The sequence below is a fragment of the Periplaneta americana genome, chromosome 15 (assembly GCF_040183065.1).
Source record: "Periplaneta americana isolate PAMFEO1 chromosome 15, P.americana_PAMFEO1_priV1, whole genome shotgun sequence".
Lineage (NCBI taxonomy): Eukaryota > Metazoa > Arthropoda > Insecta > Blattodea > Blattidae > Periplaneta > Periplaneta americana.
This window is the reverse complement of record NC_091131.1, coordinates 159,204,119-159,226,329: the sequence shown is the minus strand read 5'-3', so window position 1 is coordinate 159,226,329 and position 22,211 is coordinate 159,204,119. Positions and strand designations below refer to the sequence as shown.

At 35.8% G+C, this 22,211-nt stretch overlaps 1 protein-coding gene across 5 annotated transcripts in view; it reads right to left on the bottom strand.

Annotated features, from left to right (window-relative positions):
* Positions 1-22,211, bottom strand: part of Mondo (MLX interacting protein mondo) — a 654,540-nt gene that overhangs the window by 227,752 nt on the left and 404,577 nt on the right. For all 5 annotated transcript variants that reach the window (XM_069848437.1, XM_069848441.1, XM_069848440.1 and 2 more), the window contains exon 2: positions 18,838-18,944. In XM_069848437.1, the coding sequence (XP_069704538.1) occupies positions 18,838-18,944 (107 nt within the window). The remainder of the gene's footprint in view (positions 1-18,837; positions 18,945-22,211) is intronic.

Sequence of the window (22,211 nt, the reverse complement as noted above, 5' to 3'; positions counted from 1 at the left end):
AAAATGTTTTTAATAATATGCGTAAAGAATTGAAGCTTGCATTGTAATGAACGGCAACCATTTTCAGCAACTTGTTTAAAAATTCAGATTAGCTTATTTTGAATTGAGGTGGCTAGAAGCAAAGGAATGCTAGTGACATTTGTAATAACATGAGTTAAGTGCATCCAGTGTAAGCTAAAGTATCTAAAATTTTAGTGGCAAAGGGATATTTTAATCGCATCACATATTAAAATTTAAATAAAAATTTCACCGATTTTACGAAAGCTTAAATATTTAAACCCCATTTTCTCGAAAGTAACTTAAGTGCACTTACAGCCCTTTACTTATGACCCCCTCAAATTAAATGCACTCTCTATATTGTATGTTAACATCAATAATTAATATGCTAAATAAAGTAGACATTACATAACGAACATAACCGCCTGAAAAGTTGAGTTTTTTGAAAAAAAAAAATGTTACTACTCTGCTGTATTTTGATAAATTCCGTAAAAGTGGTGATCAAACTGAAAATCGTAATATCGTATTTCCCTACAACATAAATGGATACACTACTTTTCCCTCCTCCTATACCTAGTAAAAATGATTTGTTTACATATTGCACTAGTAACATCAAACTCCTGTAATGGAAGGGGGGGGTAACAGTGTTTCCGAGTATAGCCAGGTTAATGTTAAAAATGTTGGTAAAAATAAAGTGATGTCCCTGTATATAAATAGAACATAGAAAACATAGTATTTTATTTTGTACTACTTTGCTCTTCTTCATGACTGCATTTGTTACAGTGCACGAAGATATACTTCATTAAGCTTTTCTGCTTTCATTTCGTCAGACCACAATAATCGCATTGATTTTTCAAACAGAGCTGCAATGGTAACACGATTTACTTTCTCTACCTCTTCGAATGTCAATAGAAACCTTCAGTTTGAAGTGCCCCAACAATAACATTAGCAACAGATCTGTTTGCAATATTTGTCGTTTCGTCTATAGATATCCACAATTTTTCATCGTTTAAGGTTTCTCTAATTTCACGTAAGACATCTTCATAACATTTTGCTTAATAACCCGTACGCAGAGTAAATTGTTGGGGTAGTGTTCTACCTGTATATTTTAGCAAAAATGATCTGACACATGGGTGTTCCAGTTTTTTAAATGGAATATTTGCCCTAACGAACATGTGGCCCAAGTCTTGGTAAAAATCACATTCCACATTTGAACTCGTAGGAATAGCTTCGACTTTTTTAGAATTCAACAACTTAAAGCATTCCTTGTGTCTTTTAGAGTTGTAGTGTTTTTGTACATGGTGTCTCTTGTTCCCCAGTAGATCGACTCTACATACCATGCATGTAAGTTTTTCACCATCTGTAGGAAAGTGCTGCGATCCGAACTCCTCAACAAATCGCTGCAATTGTACATGCCGAGGCTTCTTTTCTTTCTGCATATCGTAAACTATGTTGTAATGTAAAGGCATACAAATGCTTTGCACTTACGGTAAACACAAATAGAACTAATTAGGACTGCGATAGGAAAAAAGTGAATACAGGAAATAGTGTAGAAGGACCAATAAAGTAGAACAGCGATGCCCAACCCCTTCTCATAAGAGCTAATGACGTCACAGCGTGGCTTTACCCCACCTCCTTCGTTTGGAGGCATGACCGTGGATGAACCACTTCCCCTAATTTTATTCACTCAGGGGCGGCTGACTGTAATGGCAGGTTCCAAGGCAACCAAACATACCATTTTCCAGAAAGAGTGGGAGGAAGAATATTTTTGTGTTGCAGAGGAAACGACGGTCAAGTGTCTTATTTGCAAAACTCATTTATCGTGGGTTTCACGATATAATATTAAACGGCACTTCGAAAATAACTTCATGAAAAAACAAGTAAGCATAAAAATGTAAAATACTCATATTTAGTATCCATTATAACGTACCCCTAAAATATAACTGGTTTGTTATAATTTATAATATTTATTATTTGTAGGGCCATGAAGTTCCAGAACTAACTCAAGAAGAATGGCTGTGTGACCTGGCTTTTTCGACCGATCTATTTCATCACCTTGATACTCTAAATATGAGTTTGCAGGGGAAAGATAAAAACGTAATTAGTTTATCTAACGTAGTGAATACATTTATGACAAAATTAACAGTATGGCAAAGTCAACTGGAAACTGGCGACTTATATCATTTTCATTCCTTGGAATCAATTTTTACAATAAATGTCACTCTGTTAGAAAAATATATAACAATTATAAAGGAACTATATGACACTTTCGAGTCCAAATTTCGAGACTTGAAAACAATAGAGGCGAAAATTAGTCTTTTTAACAACCCGTTCAATTTTGCTTGCAAAGATGCTCCGCATGATCTGCAAATGGAACTAGTTGCTTTGCAGAATTCTACAGCCACGAAATGTTCCCAGAAAGAAGGTTGGGATTTGTTTAAATCTTTACCCAGGGAAACATTTCCCAGATTGCGAATGTTTGCTGCGAATTTAATGACAATCTTTGGTTCTACATATATCTGCGAGCAGATGTTCTCGAGAATGAATCAAATAAAAAGTCAATCTCGTAACAGAATAGGGCACGAACATTTGGTCCACCTTTTAAGACTCTGTTGTTCAGCCTTTGCGGCAAACATTGACGAACTGGTTGGAAGTAAACAGTGCCAACAAAGCCACTAACAGAAAAGGTGTTCAAGATGCTTATTTGATTTTCTTTCCATCACAAAATAATGACATTGAAATTAACTGACGCCGCCACTGTAATAAGAGAAGTTTGTGACGTCATGAGTACATGAATGCGTAGTAGCTTCGTAAAGAGAGGGTGGAGGTAAATCCGCCGAATCCTCTTGCGGTTAAGGTTGGGCATCGCTGAAGTAGAATATGCAGAAAACAGGAAATTCAAATACCCCAGGAAATGCACAGGTATTGAAAACTATCTAAGACAGCACGTGTACCATCAGAGAGCTCTGCGCGTACGAGGACTGTACCTTGTAGGCAAGACCCCTTCCCCCACCTCGTGACGTAATCAAAGCTCTCGGTATAGTAACCTTGTGTCCACCGATAACGCACCCCATCTGCTCTCTCTGATTATCACAGCCTTCACAACATAATGTTATACAACGTACACGTAAGAAAAAGCTTCAAAACAACAACAAAATAACAGTGTCTTAAAAACGGTTACTTAGCAACCATGCAATATATTACGTCATATCCAGTACTCATGTGTCTACTATGTCATAACTAGAGTCCTGCGTTTGGTTACCGAAAGCCAACAAATTTACATATGTATAGAATTCAAAACATTACTTGGAACAAAAACGTTATTGAAGCAAGGAAAAACAAGAGTTGATATTGCAAAAGAAAATATAATATAATGCAATAATAATTATCAACAGGTATAATAAAAGAAATACGTCATCATTTATACATACGTAATCAGTGGAATGCGTACTCCTTGAGACAACCCCATGAATCCCTGGGGTACGCTTATCATATATTGAATACTACTGCTATACCTAAAGATGATACTTGCTCCACGTGTTATATCTACTGTAAGTAGATAAATATTGGCTTTCTACTATATTGACGGGTAGTGTACTCGACTGACGGCTCACGCGACTGTTGTTTCGTAAAGTGGAGCAGACCAAAGCGCGGACCACTTTAACAATTACATTAGTATTTACAATTATTTACACTAAGTACACTAGAATTCGATATTTTTACTATTACACTATAATAAAGCATGTGAGCAAGTAGTGTCAGATTTGTAAGCTCCAAAACTGGTTGTGGAGCTGGAGACTGCAGTCGGGGCGTGAACTCCGTTGTTTACGTCCTCCGCTTGGGTCTGTTCAGCATCAGATGCAGCTGTAAGCGGCATTCGCTTGATAGGCTATCTGTTTTTAGATCTCGCTCGAAATGGAAGTAGGAACTTACATAAGTAGGAAAAAAGCTAAGCTTAAAAAACGGAGTCAAACAGAACTGCATCGTTAAGCAAATACATTTTCAGATGCTCATATAATAATAATAATAATAATAATAATAATAATAATAATAATAATAATAATAATAATAGAACACAAATTACCTATTTAACCAGTATTCAACATTTTAATAGTAAACATTTCGTAAGGAACAAATAACATAAATTACCTTCTTAAATCCTATCTATACTAATAATAAATCTGTAGCCGAAATTTTTCTGGTAATTTTTGATTTTCCAAAAATAATTGGTCCTAACATATATAATTAACCACCCTGAAACCGAAAATCGCTTTTTTGGAATTTTTGTTTCTATGTCTGTCTGTCTGTCTGTATGTCTGTTACCTTTTCACGCGATAATGGCTGAACGGATTTCGATGAAAATTGGAATATAAATTAAGTTCGTTGTAACTTAGATTTTAGGCTATATGGCATTCAAAATACATTATTTAAAAGGGGGGTTATAAGGGGACCTGAATTAAATAAATCGAAATATCTCGCGTATTATTGATTTTTGTGAAAAATGTTACATAACAAAAGTTTCTTTAAAAATCATTTGCGATAAGTTTTATTCTTTGAAAAATATTGATAGGACTGATAATTAATGAGATAAATGAGTTTTAAAATTAAAATAACTGCCATCTAAGGCCGTGTAACGAAATAAAAAACAAATGACTTGGTCTATAAGACGCCTTGGACAACAACAATCGAAAGCTATGAAAGATAGCCTACAGAGAATGTTTCTGTGTTTGTATGAAGTAATATCGGAAGCTAGATTAACCGATTTGTATAATTAATTATTATTTCACCATTGGAAATTGTAGTTTCTCTAGATGGACATAATACTATAATGTTATTACAGTAACTTCTGATATAATAATGTTATGTAATATAATATAATATAATATAATATAATATAATATAATGTAATGTAATGTAATATAATATAATACAATACAATACTATATAATATAATTTAAGTTATTTGAAGGGTTCAGGACCATAGTGGGCCAAGCGCCATTTATTGAATACGTAGAAAACAACAAGGGTTAAAATTAAGTTATTACCATAATTCAATGGGAACATATAACAAGTAAAATAAAGTATACACATTAAATCTAAATGATGTCAATCTTCATTAAACTATGGTTGCATGTAATAACAATTAAGAAACATGTTAAAGGAATTGTCATTGCACCAAATGAGTGCTTTCTAGACCAAAATGACCGCATTTTGATTATTTAAATACAATTTAAATTAAGTAACATATTAAACGATTTATCCTTCTATCAAACACGAATGTTCCCTGGATCAAACGTCCTATTTTAATTATGTAATTACTTTATATTTATTTCTAACGGGTGCAGCGGAGCGCACGGGTACGGCTAGTTTTTAACATAAAAACTGAAATATTGTTCTGCTGATTCTCACAACCAACTATCAATGTTCATACATTTTCCAATAATTGTGCGCTTGCTGCTTGAAACCTCAATTTTTTTTTTATTGTCAACAAATGTTTTTATGTTGGCTGAGATGCTATTTGCCAAACAAATTCGAAGGTTGTTTTTCCGATTGATGTCAGGAAGACTTTCTCTATTCTCGTTTTTCAACTGTTTCAACAAGGAAAACTCCTGCTCGCATACGTAAGTTTAAGTGCTACCAAACATAGCAATAAGTTTAGCGGCGCTCTTACGTAAGTGCTGTGTTTTATACAGATCTTTGTAGAATTGCACCATATCAGTGGCATTATTTGTCTCAGTATTTCACAAAGGCGACAATGACATTTAAGTTCAATGAGTTCCAACTGTATAGCAGGGTCGCACATAGTTCAGATAGGCCTATCTACTGAGAGTGGAGTTTCGAATATCGCTTATTCATTGTCAAGGCTGCCTAAGTTTGCTAAATTCCTGAAGAAGATAAGATAATACTGCAATAGTAGAGTTTCTTTTTAGTGACAGATTTCCTTCCTTCAATTGATCAATCCAGACAGAGATTTTCATTCGAAATCCAACAATTAAATTCCATGTATCTGTAATCATTTTATTATCGCCGCGCTCTCATGGTTAACATTCGGCAGGTTTTTGAAATTTAATTGCATTATTGTTTTCAATTTCATATGTCGTCGCTCCAATCACTCTCCTCAATTTCAATGTTGCAACCAATAAGCTGCTTCCATTATTAAATGACACCTACTTGTGTAATCCACGTGGACTAAAACCGAGGTTGCAATATCTTGTGCTGAGGTCGAACATTAAGGTATGTGATTAAAAATTATTATTAAGAGTTAAGAATGTCAACGTACTCGTATATGAAATAATAATAATAGCAATTTAACTATATAACAACTAGTGCCTTAGTGATGGGCGAAGTTGTTCTTTTCCCGGAACAGTTCCGACGGTTCCGGTTCCGAAAAAATACTATGTTCCAAATAACAGTTCCGAAATAACAGTCACCAGTGGTGATGAGTCGGAGTCGTTGAGTCGTTCAAACGAACGGTACAGTACCCTCTCTCTTCACCATGCTGCTCACACTGGAGCACTCATAGGCATGACATAGTACACATTCTTATCTATAGATGACACTGCAATGCACATTCGAATCGATTTTGGAAAATTGCTGTGCATGCGGACAGAACTCAAAAGCTTAATGTTAGTAATTACACAGCTGTTGACTACAAGGACAGAATACAACACTTTGTTTTCGTACATAAAGTTATAAAGGCATGGTAGCCAACTAAAAAAAATAACATAACATTTAAAATGTATGGTATGTAATTTCTGTTCTCTCTATTTCATAATAAAAAAAAAACAAATCATTAATTTTTATTTTTACTTTTCTTAATGCACAGTTATAATAATAATAATAATAATAATAATAATAATAATAATAGTAAATATTACAATTTCATAAATAAAAAAGATATATATTGGCAGTACTGAAACCTGGAAACCCCGCAGTGGGTTAGTAAAATGTTGGAATCGCATCTTTACCAAAGTGTAATTTAAACTTCGCATTAAACCTCGCTCTCCAAATCAGTACTTATATGGGTAGTTTCCAACAAATAATGCTACAACATTTTTGTCGTTCTTTGATAACAGAGAAGATAGCACAAAAACTTGTGCTTGTCAGACTTAACCTCAACAAACGACATACATTGTAACTAAACCACTCATTACCATTTACGACTTTAACCTTTGTATAGAATCAGCTGATCAATGAATTAATAATAGTATGCGTACTTTATGACTTTGTAGAATGTTTATAAAACAGAATTAGTCAACTAATGGTGAAATAAACCATAAAGCGGGAATGAATATTACAGATTATTAAATACTTACTATAACATTACAGATGATTGGCCAGTCTTACAAATGTTGATATTAAAGTTCGCGCCACCGCAAGGATTTCAATTTCCATACGCCCCCCTCCAACCACGTGAGAGTTTCAAGTACCAACTTCATCCAACGAAGTTCCAAGTACAACATAAAGAACAACGAGAACAGTGTAACTGCAGCTGTCGTTGGTTCATCGGAACAAGCTCCGACGTTCCGACTGTTATCTCGGAGTCGGAACATACCTTGTGCAACGCGGTACTGCGAGCCCGCAACAGCTGGGCAAGTGAGCAGCTCGGAGTCGGAACACTGTTATTTCGGAACAGGAGGTTCCGACCTACTGTTCATTTTTGCAACAGTTCCGAGACCGGAACAGTTCCAAAATAACTGTTGTGTTATTTTTTACCCATCTCTATAGTGCTTATTGTTATCGAGGAAGTAGACGTGACAACGTGACGCTTAGAGTGAAACCTACAGAGCAACAATCGGTCGGCAAAATTATGTTTTAAAAGCACACCGCACGTTATTGTATGATGCCGACATGTTAACCATGAGAGCGCGGCGATAATACCTTGAAGATTTAGATTCAAATTATTCAAGTGCTCAACAAGATCAGCTAGGAAAACAAGGTCTGCTATCCTTTTCGGATCTTCCGAGTATTATATTATATACGTCCCCCCCCCCCCCCAGAAATGAGACATTGGGTCAAGTGAATAAAGTCTAGCAAATGCTTTTACTAGTACATTTTAGGCAAAAGCTAGTAATATTAGTGAATAACATCTAAGATAAAGCTTTTGCTAAATAGAAAGATCTAGCGGTACTAGTAAAAGATAAATTTTCCAGCATATACTAGAAAAAGTGTGAATAAAACCAAGCATTGTCTTGATTTTATTAGCAATTGCTTAAAAAATTTTAAGTGTGGGTCAACCCAGACTTAAAGGTTTCAGTCTTTTTCTAAACTTTCATTTGAAATGGCGGGATTTATGCAGTTGAGGTCTCCCAAGTTCTACAGGAAACGAGTAAGGACCAGGGAAGAAGACTACTGTGATTTCTACAGGTTTAATGAGGAGAATGTGGAATGGATTGCTAATTATTTTCTTGGTGCGACGAATGAATCCAGAGGTGGTCAAACTTATGAAAATTACATTGTTTTTACAATTATTATTAATTTAAATGCAAGAGATGTTTTCATTCTGTGACCATTCACAAAACTGTGTAAGTTAAGTCATTACTCTCACTGTTACTTAGCTTATCGTTTTTCAGTCCCTCTAATATTAACATCTCTTTTTCTTTTTGAATTTTTGTCAGCTATAATTGTTCCAATAAAAGAAGTCTTTGTAATTCACTCGTCGAATTCTTCGTTTCCTCTGTTTTCGTGAGAAAGAACTTGGACTTTTTTTTTTTTTAGGTGGCGATGGAGGGGAAAATTCTGAAGTAACTTGATGTGCCTCAGAACAATTACCAACAGTTAGGACTCCTAAATTAAAAAAAAATAGTAATGTAAACTTTCATATTTTTAATGTCTCATACTTGTTTAAATAAGTAAATAAAATTATTTTGACTCATCTGGAATTTTACTGAAGACAGGATTTTGAACTGAAGTCAGTAAATGTAGAAGCTCTTTTTCCCATGGCTTTAGGACTATTTTCTTGTTACCTGTCGCTGTTTTGTCCGTTTTCTTTTTTACCTCTGCTTTCATATTCTGGACTTTCTTCTTTAATTGCTTCTCTGAAGTAGACTTCCCAAGTTCTTGCTGATATTCATTCACGATCTCTCCCCAAGCTTTTTTTTTTTTTACCTTTGATCATAGGAATCTGTAATTTATTGAAAATCATAGGATGCTTGCTCAAAATAGTCACAAGCCTTGCTCGGGAATCGCTTCCACAATCATCAGGATACTCACTTTCCGAAGAAGACATTTCTAAAACTACACACCTGAACTACCCAGAGTCGAACTAAATAAATGTTAAAGAAAACATCTGAATTAACCCAACACGGAGTCAAAATAAAGAAAACAGATGTTAATTAAAGTAATTTCAACAATCGATAATGGTATTGTCGTCAATACATGCCACACTGTAAATACACGTGTCTAGCCAGCAAAAGCTAAGATTTTCCAGCACTTTCTACCTAGCATTAGCAAAAGATTATTCACACAATGTTAAGCTAATGCTAATGCTAGTACTGAATGCTAGATAGCAATTGCTTTTGCTAATACTTAATTCTAACAGCTAAAGCTTACTTTTTATTCACTTGGCTCATTGTATTGTAGTTCGAAAAACCTTGACAGCATTCTGCTGAGGCTCAATCAGAGAACTTCATAGCAATACGGAATATCCGTATCATGTAATGCTAAGGACGCGTTTGTCCTTATGAAATTGTTTTTATAACAATTTCCATTACACTTTTTTTTGTGCACAATGCTTCCCTGTGAATAAGGTAGTGGATTAGTTGAAACAGAGCTTCCGGGCTAAGATGCCGTGGTCTACTGGTGCTGACGTTACCAGACGTTTCGTCTACTTCTACGGCAGACATCTTCAGTGGTTAGGTATCCTCGGTCGAAGTCTTCTGCTCGGGATACCTGTAGCTACAGGTATCAGTTGCTACAGGTATCCCGAGCAGAAGACTTCGACCGAGGATACCTAACCACTGAAGATGTCTGCCGTAGAAGTAGACGAAACGTCTGGTAACGTCAGCACCAGTAGACCACGGCATCTTAGCCCGGAAGCTCTGTTTCAACTAGACACCGGCCGTGAAAGCCTGCATGCTAAGATTAAGGTAGTGGATTGTTGTGAACATGGCAATGTCCATGGACTTAAATTTAGTTTTCCATCTGCCAACAAATCCCTTAAATTCCCAAACTCGTGCAGGAGCACTGACAACAAATTTTCTCATGATAGTTCTTTTGAATTTATGGTTTCTTCTATGGAGGCAAAAATATCCTGTTCTGTTATATCTTTTAATGATATCAGATCTAAGAATTCTTCCATTACGACAAAGTCGTCGTCCATTCCTCTAATATACAACAATAATTAACTGTGATGTATCACTTATGTCGCCACTCTCATCAAAACCTACGAGAAAAGATTAAAATTTTGTATATGTTTCAACATTATACTACATCAGATGCAGCGAATGAACTTTGTTACGCCTCACAGTGGTCCAAAATGCAAATTTAGCGGGACAAACTAATAACTTTTCACCTACTTAGCAGATTTTTCTTAAATTTTATACAGTAGTTACAGGTAGCATGTTAGTTTTGTATACAATCTCTGATTACGTTGGTAAAAGGGGAACTGCCCCTTATAGGGGGATGCATTTAGACAAATTACTAACTTTTATATCTAGCAGATTTCTATGAAACTTTATACAGTAGTTACAGGTAGCATATTTGTTCCGTATACAAGCTCTAATTCTCTGGACTGTCTTTGTTTCGACCTCATACTTGCTGTAATGGAAAAGCTTTCTTGGGCAGCCACGACTTTCTCCAGGGGTAAGTTTTCTCTGATTATATATGTCACTAGTTCGTCCAGTAATGGAATATGGTGCTGCATGTTGGGATCATTACAGTTTAGAACGTATTAATACAATGGAAAAAATTAAAAACGGGCTCTCAAGCGTTGTAATAATTCACCATTAAAATGAGACACACTCACGGACAGGAGAAAGCGAATTCGAATATGCGCAATGTTCAAAACATACAGAGGTGAGCCTGCCTGGAGAGAAATAAAAAAATTGGTTGCAGCCGCCAAATTACTCTTCAAGGAACGGCCACTCATATAAACTGAGAGGAAGAAGACAGAGGACGGACACTGGAAAGTTTTCTTTCCTCAATCGTACTATCAGGGACTGGAATGCTTTACCTGCAGACTTACTAAAGGCTTTACCAATAACCAAAAATGTATTTAAAAATAGGTTTAAGGACTTTACTGATAGACGGTAGTATATTATGCACACTATTTAAAGGGTGTAATTGATATTTTGTTACTTGAAGTGTTGTATCAGTGAAGAAGTGTGTTGTGTGTGTGAAGTGTGTTGTGTCAGTGAAGTTTTATAGTTTATAGTGGCAGTGCAAAGTATTTGAACAGTGAAATGTTTTTTAAGTGTTAGTGAAATCAGGATAAAATGAGTGAAATGTGTCCTAGTTCCAGTGCAGTGAGTGAGCTGACAGCGAAATAAGTGTAGTGCTGAAAGATACTTGTGCAGGTATGAACATATCATACGCGTGGGTTTTAGTTCGAACTTAGGGTTAAGATACAAATTAGATTTACTTTAAATGCTATTTTAAGTGATCGTACTTTCTTTTAATTTAGGATGCTCCTTGTTGTTATTATTATTACTTTTCAAAGTTGCCTCATCAATCCACAGAATTCTGAGCTCGAAATCACGGTCCGTGTTTGGAAACCAGTTGCAGAAATCAGCACGAGTCTGGAAATTATATCTCCCAAGTTCCTGATGGAGATAAATATGGTATGAATGAAATGAATGAAATTTGGTGTCTTTGAGAATTCTAAACACTCTATTATGATCCAATCCTAAGTCACGGGCAATCCTTCTTGTGGGGGAGAATTAAAGACTTGATCTACCAGGTGCGTCCAACAACTAGAGAACACATGAAACAAAGAATTAGATAAGCCACACCATGTGTGTCTCACCTGTGCTTAAGTTTTCCGTGCAATCACGGATGTTAGGAGGAGATCAGAACATTGTTTAGCACAGGGTGACGGACATTTTGAACACTTACTATGACGAATGTACGTACATAAACAACATACATTTCTCAGAAAATACCAATTTTGTTGTTTTGTGAGTAAACAATAAAAGTTAGAAAAAAAGTTTCAGTAAAAGTTGTTCCTTTTTAAAAGTAGTTTCCAATCACACCTTTAATGACCCATTTTCTCATTTGAAATTTCTATGTTGACCACAGATACACCTACTACCGGTTTGTTACGGGAAATGGTACTGCCACCAATCGATTCTTTACATAGGTTTTGGTTATCAAAATTGTTTTATGAACAACCACTATAATATAGTTAAAAAAAAAGCTGATACGGGTGGTCTGAAACATATAATATAATATAATATAATATAATATAATATAATATAATATAATATAATATAATATAATATAATATAATATAATATAATATAATATAATATAATATAATATAATATAATCTATACTAATAATAAATCTGTAACCGAAATTCTTGTGGTAATTTTCACTTTTCCAAAAATAATTGGTGTTAACATGTATAGTTATTCATCCTGAGACCGAAAAAGGCTTTTTTTTTTGTTTATATGTCTGTCTGTCTGTCTGTCTGGATGTTTGTTACCTTTTCACACAATAATGGCTGAACGGATTTCGATGAAAATTGAAATATTTATTTATTTATCTAAACGATAACAGCTCCCTGTATTAACAGGCTGCCCCAGAGACAGAGCATATTGTGCAATAGGCAGTTGGAAGTATAAATAATATACATATGTTTAAGTTGAAGGGAGTCTTACAACAACGACAAGAAATGACTGAATAAATAAGTAGATACTAATTAATTAGTTGAAGATCACTGTCGTAAGTTCGTTGTAACTTAGATTATAGGCTATATGGCATTCAAAATACTTTATTTAAAGGGGCCTGAATTAAATAAATCGAGATATTTCACTGTCTTATTATTGTTTTTTTTTTTTTTGTGAAAAATGTTACATAACAAAAGTTTCTTTAAAAACGATTTCCGATAAGTTTTATTCTATGCAAAATTTTGATAGGACTGATATTTAAGAATATACAAGACTTTTAAAATAACAATACAACACATTTTCACCGCCGCGCCGCCTCAGATTATAGCGTTGTTGTTCCTGCAATAACTCCTATGTGCAAAATATAAAATTTTTGAGTAGGAAGAAAAAAAACACATTTATTCATTCCATGGCAATGGTACATAGGAGATAGTGAATTCTTATATTTTCGAAAGAAAGAAATATAATTACTTATTACTATATATGCTGTATTACTATTTAAGTTATTTGTAGGGTTCAGAACCATGGTGGGCCAAGCGCCATTTACGTAGAAAACAAGGGTTAAAATTAAATTATTACCATAATTCAATGGAAACATACAGCAAGTAATACAAAGTATACACATTAAAACTAAATGATATGTCAATCTTCATTAAACTATGGTTGCATGTAATAACAATTAAAAACATGTTAAAGGAATTGTCATTGCATCAAATGAGTGCTCTGTGGATCAAAATGATTGCATTTTAATTTTTTTAATACAATTTAAATTAAGTAACAAGATAATTTTTATAAATTTATGTTATGCATAAAGGAAAGCAATATATTGTGTTGTCAAGCATTATTTGGAGAAATAATGGTTAATGTCATACAAGCAAATCTTTTGACATAATAATACGTGGTACAGTCATTAAGTTCTGACACTGACGCCTGAAGGGTAGGCACCCACAAGAATCTGGATGTCTCAGAAGATGCCGCGTGATACGGCGTACACTTAAACAGATCGACATCCTCCCTCAATATAGTCGCCGTTGGCCGCTATGCACGTCTGCCAACGTTGGTGTAGCTGCTGGAAGCACCGCTGAAAGATGTTGGCAGGAAGATGCCGTACGGCTTCTCTTGTGGCAGACATGACCTTTTCGGCCGCATAAACATTACGCCCTCGTAGGATTGATTTCATGAGGGGAAAGAGAAAAAAAATCGCATGGTGCGAGATCAGGTGAGTACGGAGGGTGTGGCAAAACAGCGACCTGTTGCCTTGCAAGTTCCTCTTGGAAAAGGATGGAGCGATGTGCAGGGGCGTTGTCGTGTAGCAACAGCCAATTCTTCCTATGCCAAAGCTCAGGACGCTTACGACGAATTGAACTGCTTAAACGGCCAAGAATCTCTTTGTAGAGGATCTTGTCTACAGTTGCACCTTGTGGGATGAATTCTATGTGAACAATTCCATTTGAATAAAAAAAACTGTTAAAGCATCACCTTGCCTTTTGACCTGTCTTGTTGGGGATTTTTCTGTCGTGGAAATAATGGCGTTTTCCAGGTGGCGGATTGTCGCTTCAGTTGCGGATCGTAAAGGAAACACCATGTTTCGTCTCCAGTTATGATCGGTTATAGCAGTTTCGCCTAATTTCTGACAGAACGTGACGTTAGCCCGTTGCTCAAACTGCAACATACTCGAGTTCCGACGCGCGCATTCAAATCACCGTCACAACAAAGACCGTAGTTCTGCTTACAGTGCATGCAATCAACTGTCTCTTGTTGGGTCGAGAGACTAACTGACAAGGTATCATACCATGGCGCCACCTATGCGCTATAGTGCACCACAATGCCACTATGCGCTCAGTATTAGAACTTAATGACTGTACCACGTAGATCTTTCGAGACCTGCTCGGAGTTCACTGCCTGGAGTTCGAACCGCAGGCAGGTTTCGTGAGCTCCGCGGGCTGCCCGTCACGGGTATCGAAGTAGAACTATGAACGAAGAGACCGCGAGGATCGTAGGCAAGCTTCACTGGCTTACTGCGTTACATGGTACATGTAGTCGGCTTCAAGTCCGCGGTCTGCTCGTGGACATCTCTAATGTTACCATTTAAATACTTGAGGAATTCTCAACTCTTTCTGCCAATAGTTACAGAGTATGCTAAAAAATATCTCGGTTTATAGGTGATGAACATCTACGAAGAGTGCGTCATCATACAGGCCTATGCTCCAACAGGTTGACAAACGTTCTTGTGAGTCAAAAATACTTCTGTATCTAGAAATAATAATAATAATAATAATAATAATAATAATAATAATAATAATAATAATAATAATAATAAAAACGTCGATTCCAGATTATAAGGTCAGTTGTTGTCGGCTCTGCGGTGTGCACTGAAACCGCATCACACTTAACTACAGCTGTACTTGATGAGTCTGTGAAGATGACGCTTTCAACATTATGACGCAAAGTTCCTTCAATATTCGGTATATTAGATGAAAGTCACAATTATCCAGATACTTGACAAACGAAGTCAATTCATAATTTCAGATCTCGAAGTTGTATCGCCTAGAACAGGCATGTCAATTGATGCCCACAGGAGCAAGCGCGCTTTACAGCGGAAAGGAAAGAGACAGACGAAAGAGGTGGTATATGCCGCTTGGTCGAGCTATATTCAGGGATGGCCAGCACCGATTCAATAGATAAAAGGAAGATAACTTATTAAAACTGTATCCATGTTAATTTTTAGATTTGCCTGAGAAGTATAAATGCATTATAAGAATGTAAGTTTTAATTTTAATGCTCATTTTTCACAAGTTTGATTTTTTTATTCAAAAGGAATATTTTCTCAACTTTTCATATAGAAAAGTGAAATTTTCAGGTATAGGCCTATTTATTTAGTAGCCTTACAGAATGTTTTCGTAAATCTAATATACCGTATATAAGTATTACTGAAGATAGTGTATGGAAAATTTTGAAAATATTCGCATGGAAATTGTTTGTAAGGAAATAAATTAACAAAGCAACTACTGTTACATCACAAGCAAAAGATACGTGCCCATGTGTTGTAAAAATGTCAGCTCTATAGAGCTTCAGCAGATTTCGAGAAAATAATTTAATATTCTGATGATAGGAAGTTGCTCACAAATATCACCTTAAAAGCATAATGCGATAAGAGTTTTGTTATGTAATATTAGTTACACTTAAAACAGATAAACTTTGCTTTGTACTGTAACACTGTTTTGATTAGTTTATTGATTACTTTTGTAGGGCTAAAGATACCATCAATATAAATTCCAACTTATCATGTCATACTCAATCTCTTTCTTTGGAATATTACTTTCTTTACGAATGATGTGTTTCATCCACTTAATACAGTATAATATTATACTACTATGGAATTTAAGTGAATATTCCTTCTTAACTCTCTATTATGTTACTAAGATTTAACACACAAGTCCAATATTAAGAAATCAGTGTTAGTGCTTTTGTTTCACAGACAATATAGATAATATTAAACAGAAAGAAGCCATATAAAAATAACGACATAAAATTTCACGTTCCGTCTGAAGTTTGTGCACCACTGTTTTCTTAATCCAACAGGTTGCTTATTCATATACACAACCCTTTCTCTTTCCATACTTTGCGCTTGCTGCCCGCGCACGACGTCAAGGTCAGAAAAATGCGCTTGCTTTGACGTCACTGGCCTAGAAGAATGATGAGTATGTATTCAAATTTCCAACAGAGAGGGAAAAGGCCCATACCTTCAATGGAATGTATGGTGAAGAGAAAGATTTAATTGCCTCTGCATGAGATAAACTACGCTCTTTCAGTTGAAAATCAATCATTCTAGTGAACTCATTTTTACGATTCCGCCTTGAATATTACAATTCAGAACTAGGGTGATTTTGTTATTGTCCAACATCCTTGATATCACCAGAAACATTCATGCTATCCAAAAGTGAAATACGCTTCAGAGCTCAATAAATAGATACACAAAAAATCGTGTTATAGGTTGTATTTACAATATATACCAGTACAGGATTTTAATGAAGTCATTATCCCAACAAATTCACCTTCACGTTGTTTACACTGCTTTTCAACAGAAGGTTTGAACAAAATCGTCATCGAAAAGATCTATTATTCTACGTTGTACTGTACTTACATCCTAAGTGCCAACACAGATGTCATCGAAATGAGTTATAGATTGACAAATAGAACTGAAACCCTGACAGAGTTACTACGTGAGCGCTGGCTGTCTTGGGGAGGAGCAAGTAAGAAAGCACGGGGGGAAGGGAGAGAACACTATGCACTATGTACTTGCAGGTCCACTCACAGTTTGCCAAACCTGCTAACAAAAGCATTAAAAGGTTGACTAGTTGCCTGCAATGCTAGCATAATGGAACCTTCCTAGCCGACAGTCGAGGCAAAAATGAAGAATCCGTTATTGTGGTAATACTGGAGAGTGGCTCTTCTATTGGTCGCGATACCCACACACACCCTCTCAGATATTTACGTGGTGATTGGTGACTGAATGACGAGGAGCGAGGGAGAGAGAAGAAAGAAAGAGAGAGATTCCAGAAGTTGGCGTGTTTTATAGTTGTCAAACTATAGTTCCATCTCTTCGCTGTACAGTACATAGGCTATTTGTCGTCATCGAAAATAGTTACATATCTACGTTCTATTCACACTCTTTTGCAACATAGGTAAGATTAGAGTCTTATCGAAGTCATCGAAAAAAGTTACTTAGGCCTACATGTCTACGTTGTACTTGCATTCTACAAAGTCTTCAAGTAGACGTTCATCTGTAAATGTGCGGCCGCACGTGGCGGTTGGCAGCACTCTATTTGCCGGCAGAGTCTCATATTGATATTGATAAACCCTTAAGTCAGGCGCATAGACTGCTCATGCAAATTACATTTACAATAACCATATACCTTTGTCACAGAAGAAGTTGGGTATCACCATACATATCTCACACGAAAATTGCAATAACACGCATTAGCTCCTCTTCTGAAATTGCTGCAATTTCTTTCTTATGTTGTCTTTCAGTTCATTCAACGTATGCGGGTTATTCCAATATACTTTATTTTATTTATTTTTAAGTTCCCCAATAAATAGACGAAACCTGTTGGATAATTCTGTGCCAAAGCATGTGATCACAAAAATAGAGTTTTACGGTAAGATCTGGGGATCGCGCTGGACATATTCTCTTACTGATGACCCTATCTTCAAAAAATTCCGCAATTAATGCTAACGAGATATTAGCTGTATCCGCAGTAGCGGAGTCTTGTTGAAAAAAAAATGCATTTGTACAGACCCAGAAACAAAATTTGAGCCACCTGAATTTTTTTTCTGTGTCTGTACAATCAATGTCACAGTTTTCTTATAGAAATTTTGTGATTATGTTATCCCTGTATCTCTGTATATTCATGGTATTTTAAAGAATATATAGGCTCTATAATACTGTAACTATTAACTGCGCACCATACACCAATTCTTAATAGCATTTTGTGTGCAAGATCAGGCTTTTCTGCACTCCAGTATCTGTTGTTCTATATGACCATGTAAATGCGCTTGACTTAAGTGGCTATGAATATGACTGTTGGCAAACAGCGTACTTCCAGCCGCCACTCTCAACAGCACACTCACGAATGAACATCTATTTGAAGGCTCTATGTATGCCGACACACGGTTTGACTGAAGTCATCATCGAGACGAATTATTTTTACATTGTACCTGCATGCTATGGGCCAACAGACTAGTTACATATAAAGTGACAACAAAAACTTTTTCTTTGCCTTTTTAACTATGTCCTGATTGTACCTATGCAGTGTAAAATATTACCATGGCAACTAAAACTTACTCGTACGATTAAGTAAAGCCTGCATGGTATAGTCAAAAAAACAAGGTACAATTAAAATGTAAGGAAAAAGTTTTCGATAGCACTGTACATTATGTTCTACTCGTATGAACACGGATAGGCAACTGAGTTGTCATGGAAACTGTTAGATAACAGCGTTGTACTTACATTGCATGTGCCAGCACCGCCAGATGACGTTGTTCAGTCGAATTTTGTCCTTCCATCTCAGTCGAATTCCTTTGAACCGATTCCATTTTGGAGACGTTAATTTTTGTCTGTAACACACAAAATAAATAAAGGTAATATTACCAACTCCAATCACAGTTACTATTTAATGGTAATATTATGTATGTAGGCATATATTATAGATCCCTTAAGTCATGTATCTGGTAACAATGTTTATATTTAAATATAAAAAAGGAAGAAATAAATATTTAATTTGTTCTAAAACACTGAACTCATTAAAACGGCTCAATCTTAAAAACACACTCTTTAGGCTGTTACAGAATGGATTATGATCATTGAAATATTATGTCAAGCAAAGATAAAGTATTTAAATCCTGAAATGAAGACCCTTGAGTGAAGTATGTTTTCTTTCATAGCAAATGAAGTGCAAAATAATTATTCCACCTCTGTAAAATTAAAATCCCTTACACACACACACAGACATATAAAGGGTGGAAGTGAAATAATCTTGAAGATTGAAAGGGACGATAGGGTACACGTAAATGAATAGAAAACCTATATTATGTTTTGTGATTAAATGCACGGTTAATTAGAAAATTAAGTTTGAAGTTTCAGCAGTCCGGTAACATCGTCGCTAATACACTTTATTCGTGATACAGATGTAAGAGGTCAACGAACTCTGTGAGTCTCCGTACGTAAGTTGCTCTTTGCCAAGACGTTGCCACTCGCTCGCTTCGTGCTATGGCTTGAATTTAGTGGTTTTTGAAATTAAATTTACACGAAAACCGTGCACGCTACTGAAATACGCCAGAGCGATAAATTGTTCTTTATTAGATTTCCTATCGAGACGGACAAAAATCTTACCCGCAATAATTACCGAATGAGAGATTGTTAAACATTTGAGAGAGAAAAAAAAACTTTTTTTTTTCTGAAAAAAAAAAAACTATGAACTTTCCACCAATATCATATTGTAGTTTTTTTGTTACATACAACATGACCTATTCGCTCTGGAAATCTGCAAAAACTATTTCACTTTCATACATATATATATATTACATAAATACGCACAAAAATTTCTAATGTGCGTAGCCGCCTGCATCAGTTAAAGACGAGTGAACAAGAATCCAACTCGGGAAGTAGCGGCTACCAAACGAGCTGTTCGCAACTTTTTCATGCTGCTCGCAGGTTGAAAATAGCGACTCTACTCTCCTAAGATACAGGGACATCAGTTTATTTTTACCAACATTTTTAACATTAACCTGGCTATACTCGGAAACACTGTTGCCCCCTTCCATTACAGGAGTTTGATGTTGCTAGTGCAATATGTAAACAAATCATTTTACTAGGTCGAGGAGGAGAGAAAAGTAGTGTATCCATTTATGTTGTAGGGAAATACGATATTACGATTTTCAGTTTGATCATCACTTTTATGGAATTTATCAAAATACAGTAGAGTAGTAACATTTTTTTCTTCAAAAACTCAACTTTTCAGGCGGCTATGTTCATTATGTAATGTCTACTTTATTTAGCATAATTAATTATTGTTGTTAACATACAATATAGAGAGTGCATTTAAATTGAGGGGCTCATAAGTAAAGGGCTGTGAGTGCACTTAAGTTACTTTTGAGAAAATGGGGTTTAAATATTTAAGCTTTCGTAAAATCGGTGAAATCTTTTCTTTAAATTTTAATGTGTGATGAGATTAAAATAACCCTTTGCTACTAAATTCATGTTATTATAAATGTCACTAGCATTCCTTTGCTTCTAGCCACCTCAACTCAAAATAAGCTAATCTGAATTTTTAAACAAGTTGCTGAAAATGGTTGCCGTTCATTACAATGCAGGCTTCAATTCTTTACGCATATTATTAAAAACATTTTGAAGCATATTCCCTAAAATTGAATTTATCGTTTCTTGAATATAATTTTTTAGTACGATATTATTAATATAGGTTCTTTCTTCTATAGAAAACGCAACCATATTTATGAAACACACTATACACTGCAGTGTTTACTTCACTGCTTGAAGACTTCGAATGCAACAGCGGCCGTAAGTTTGTGTGTCTGACGGGAGCAAGGACATTAGTGAAGGGGCGGGAGTGAAGTACATTCAGAAATGCAGGTACAATAAAAATGCAAGTAAAAATAAAATGATGTCCCTGTATTAGGAACTTCTGAGATGAAAATTTGAATTATGGAATTCTTATGTTTTTCGACGGAAAATGTGTGTTCATATATGACGAAACAATTTGAATCGGTCGGTAGGTAGGTAGGTAGACATGTAGATCGGAAGGGAGACTTAAAATTTATTTGTTTCTTTCTTTGTTTATTTACGTATAAATTCATACATTCATCCATCCATTCACTCATCTATTTATTTGCAGCGGAGTCATGTTGGCGCAGGGCAAACGTACTGAGATCTTTTACGGTACGGGCGTGAGGATTGGCCACAGAGAGCAGTGGCTGACGAACTTAACAGACGTCATCCGGACAGAAGTGCGTGGCAAATTTCAATCTCTCGATTGCAGAGAAGTTCAAGACAGCGGATAAATCAATGACTTGCCACGATCGGGGCGTTCCCTCTTCCCCTGAAGTTCTTGTATCCCATGATGGCAAATTATAGTCCCGTCGCTCTAATATCCGGCAGCCAATCACCTCGGATTTTTAGGCCCTTAAAAATATTAAAATGGGCACTAAAATACAATCACAGGTATCTAAATATATAATTTCAGGAATATAAAAATACAATTTTATGCACCAAAAATCTCTATATGGCTGCTGATACGTAAGTGTCAATACCCATTTACTTACTTACAAATGGCTTTTAAGGAGCTCGGAGGTTCATTGTCGCTAACTAAACATCAGTGAATGGACAGTACTGCCCGTGTCTCACGTCCTGAACCGAGAGCTCCCTAGTGCTTATAACCACGCCTCTTAGGTCTGCTCGGACCGTCACGGCAGCTGCAGCGTGCGGCACGGCAGCATATTACATGTGCTGAAAACATTATCCTATGCCAATGCAGGGGTTTTTACTGTTTATAATACTGGATACTCTAATCGTGGTTACCACTATCGCTATTATGTCTGATGGCGATTTCCGAAAATGTATGTACACACTAGGCCACTCTTCGTTCAGTCCGGAGAACTGCTGAATTACCATAGAGCAGCATTTCTCAAAGTAAGTTCCGGGGTTCCGTGATCCCTATATGATTTTAAATTTTATTCCATACGTTTTTTTACTTGGTTACTTAACAACATTGTATCAACTACTACGTTATTATGCATCAATGAGATTGATGATAGCGAAATGGTATTTGACGAGATCAGGTCAGGGATTCGCCAAACATTACATGACAT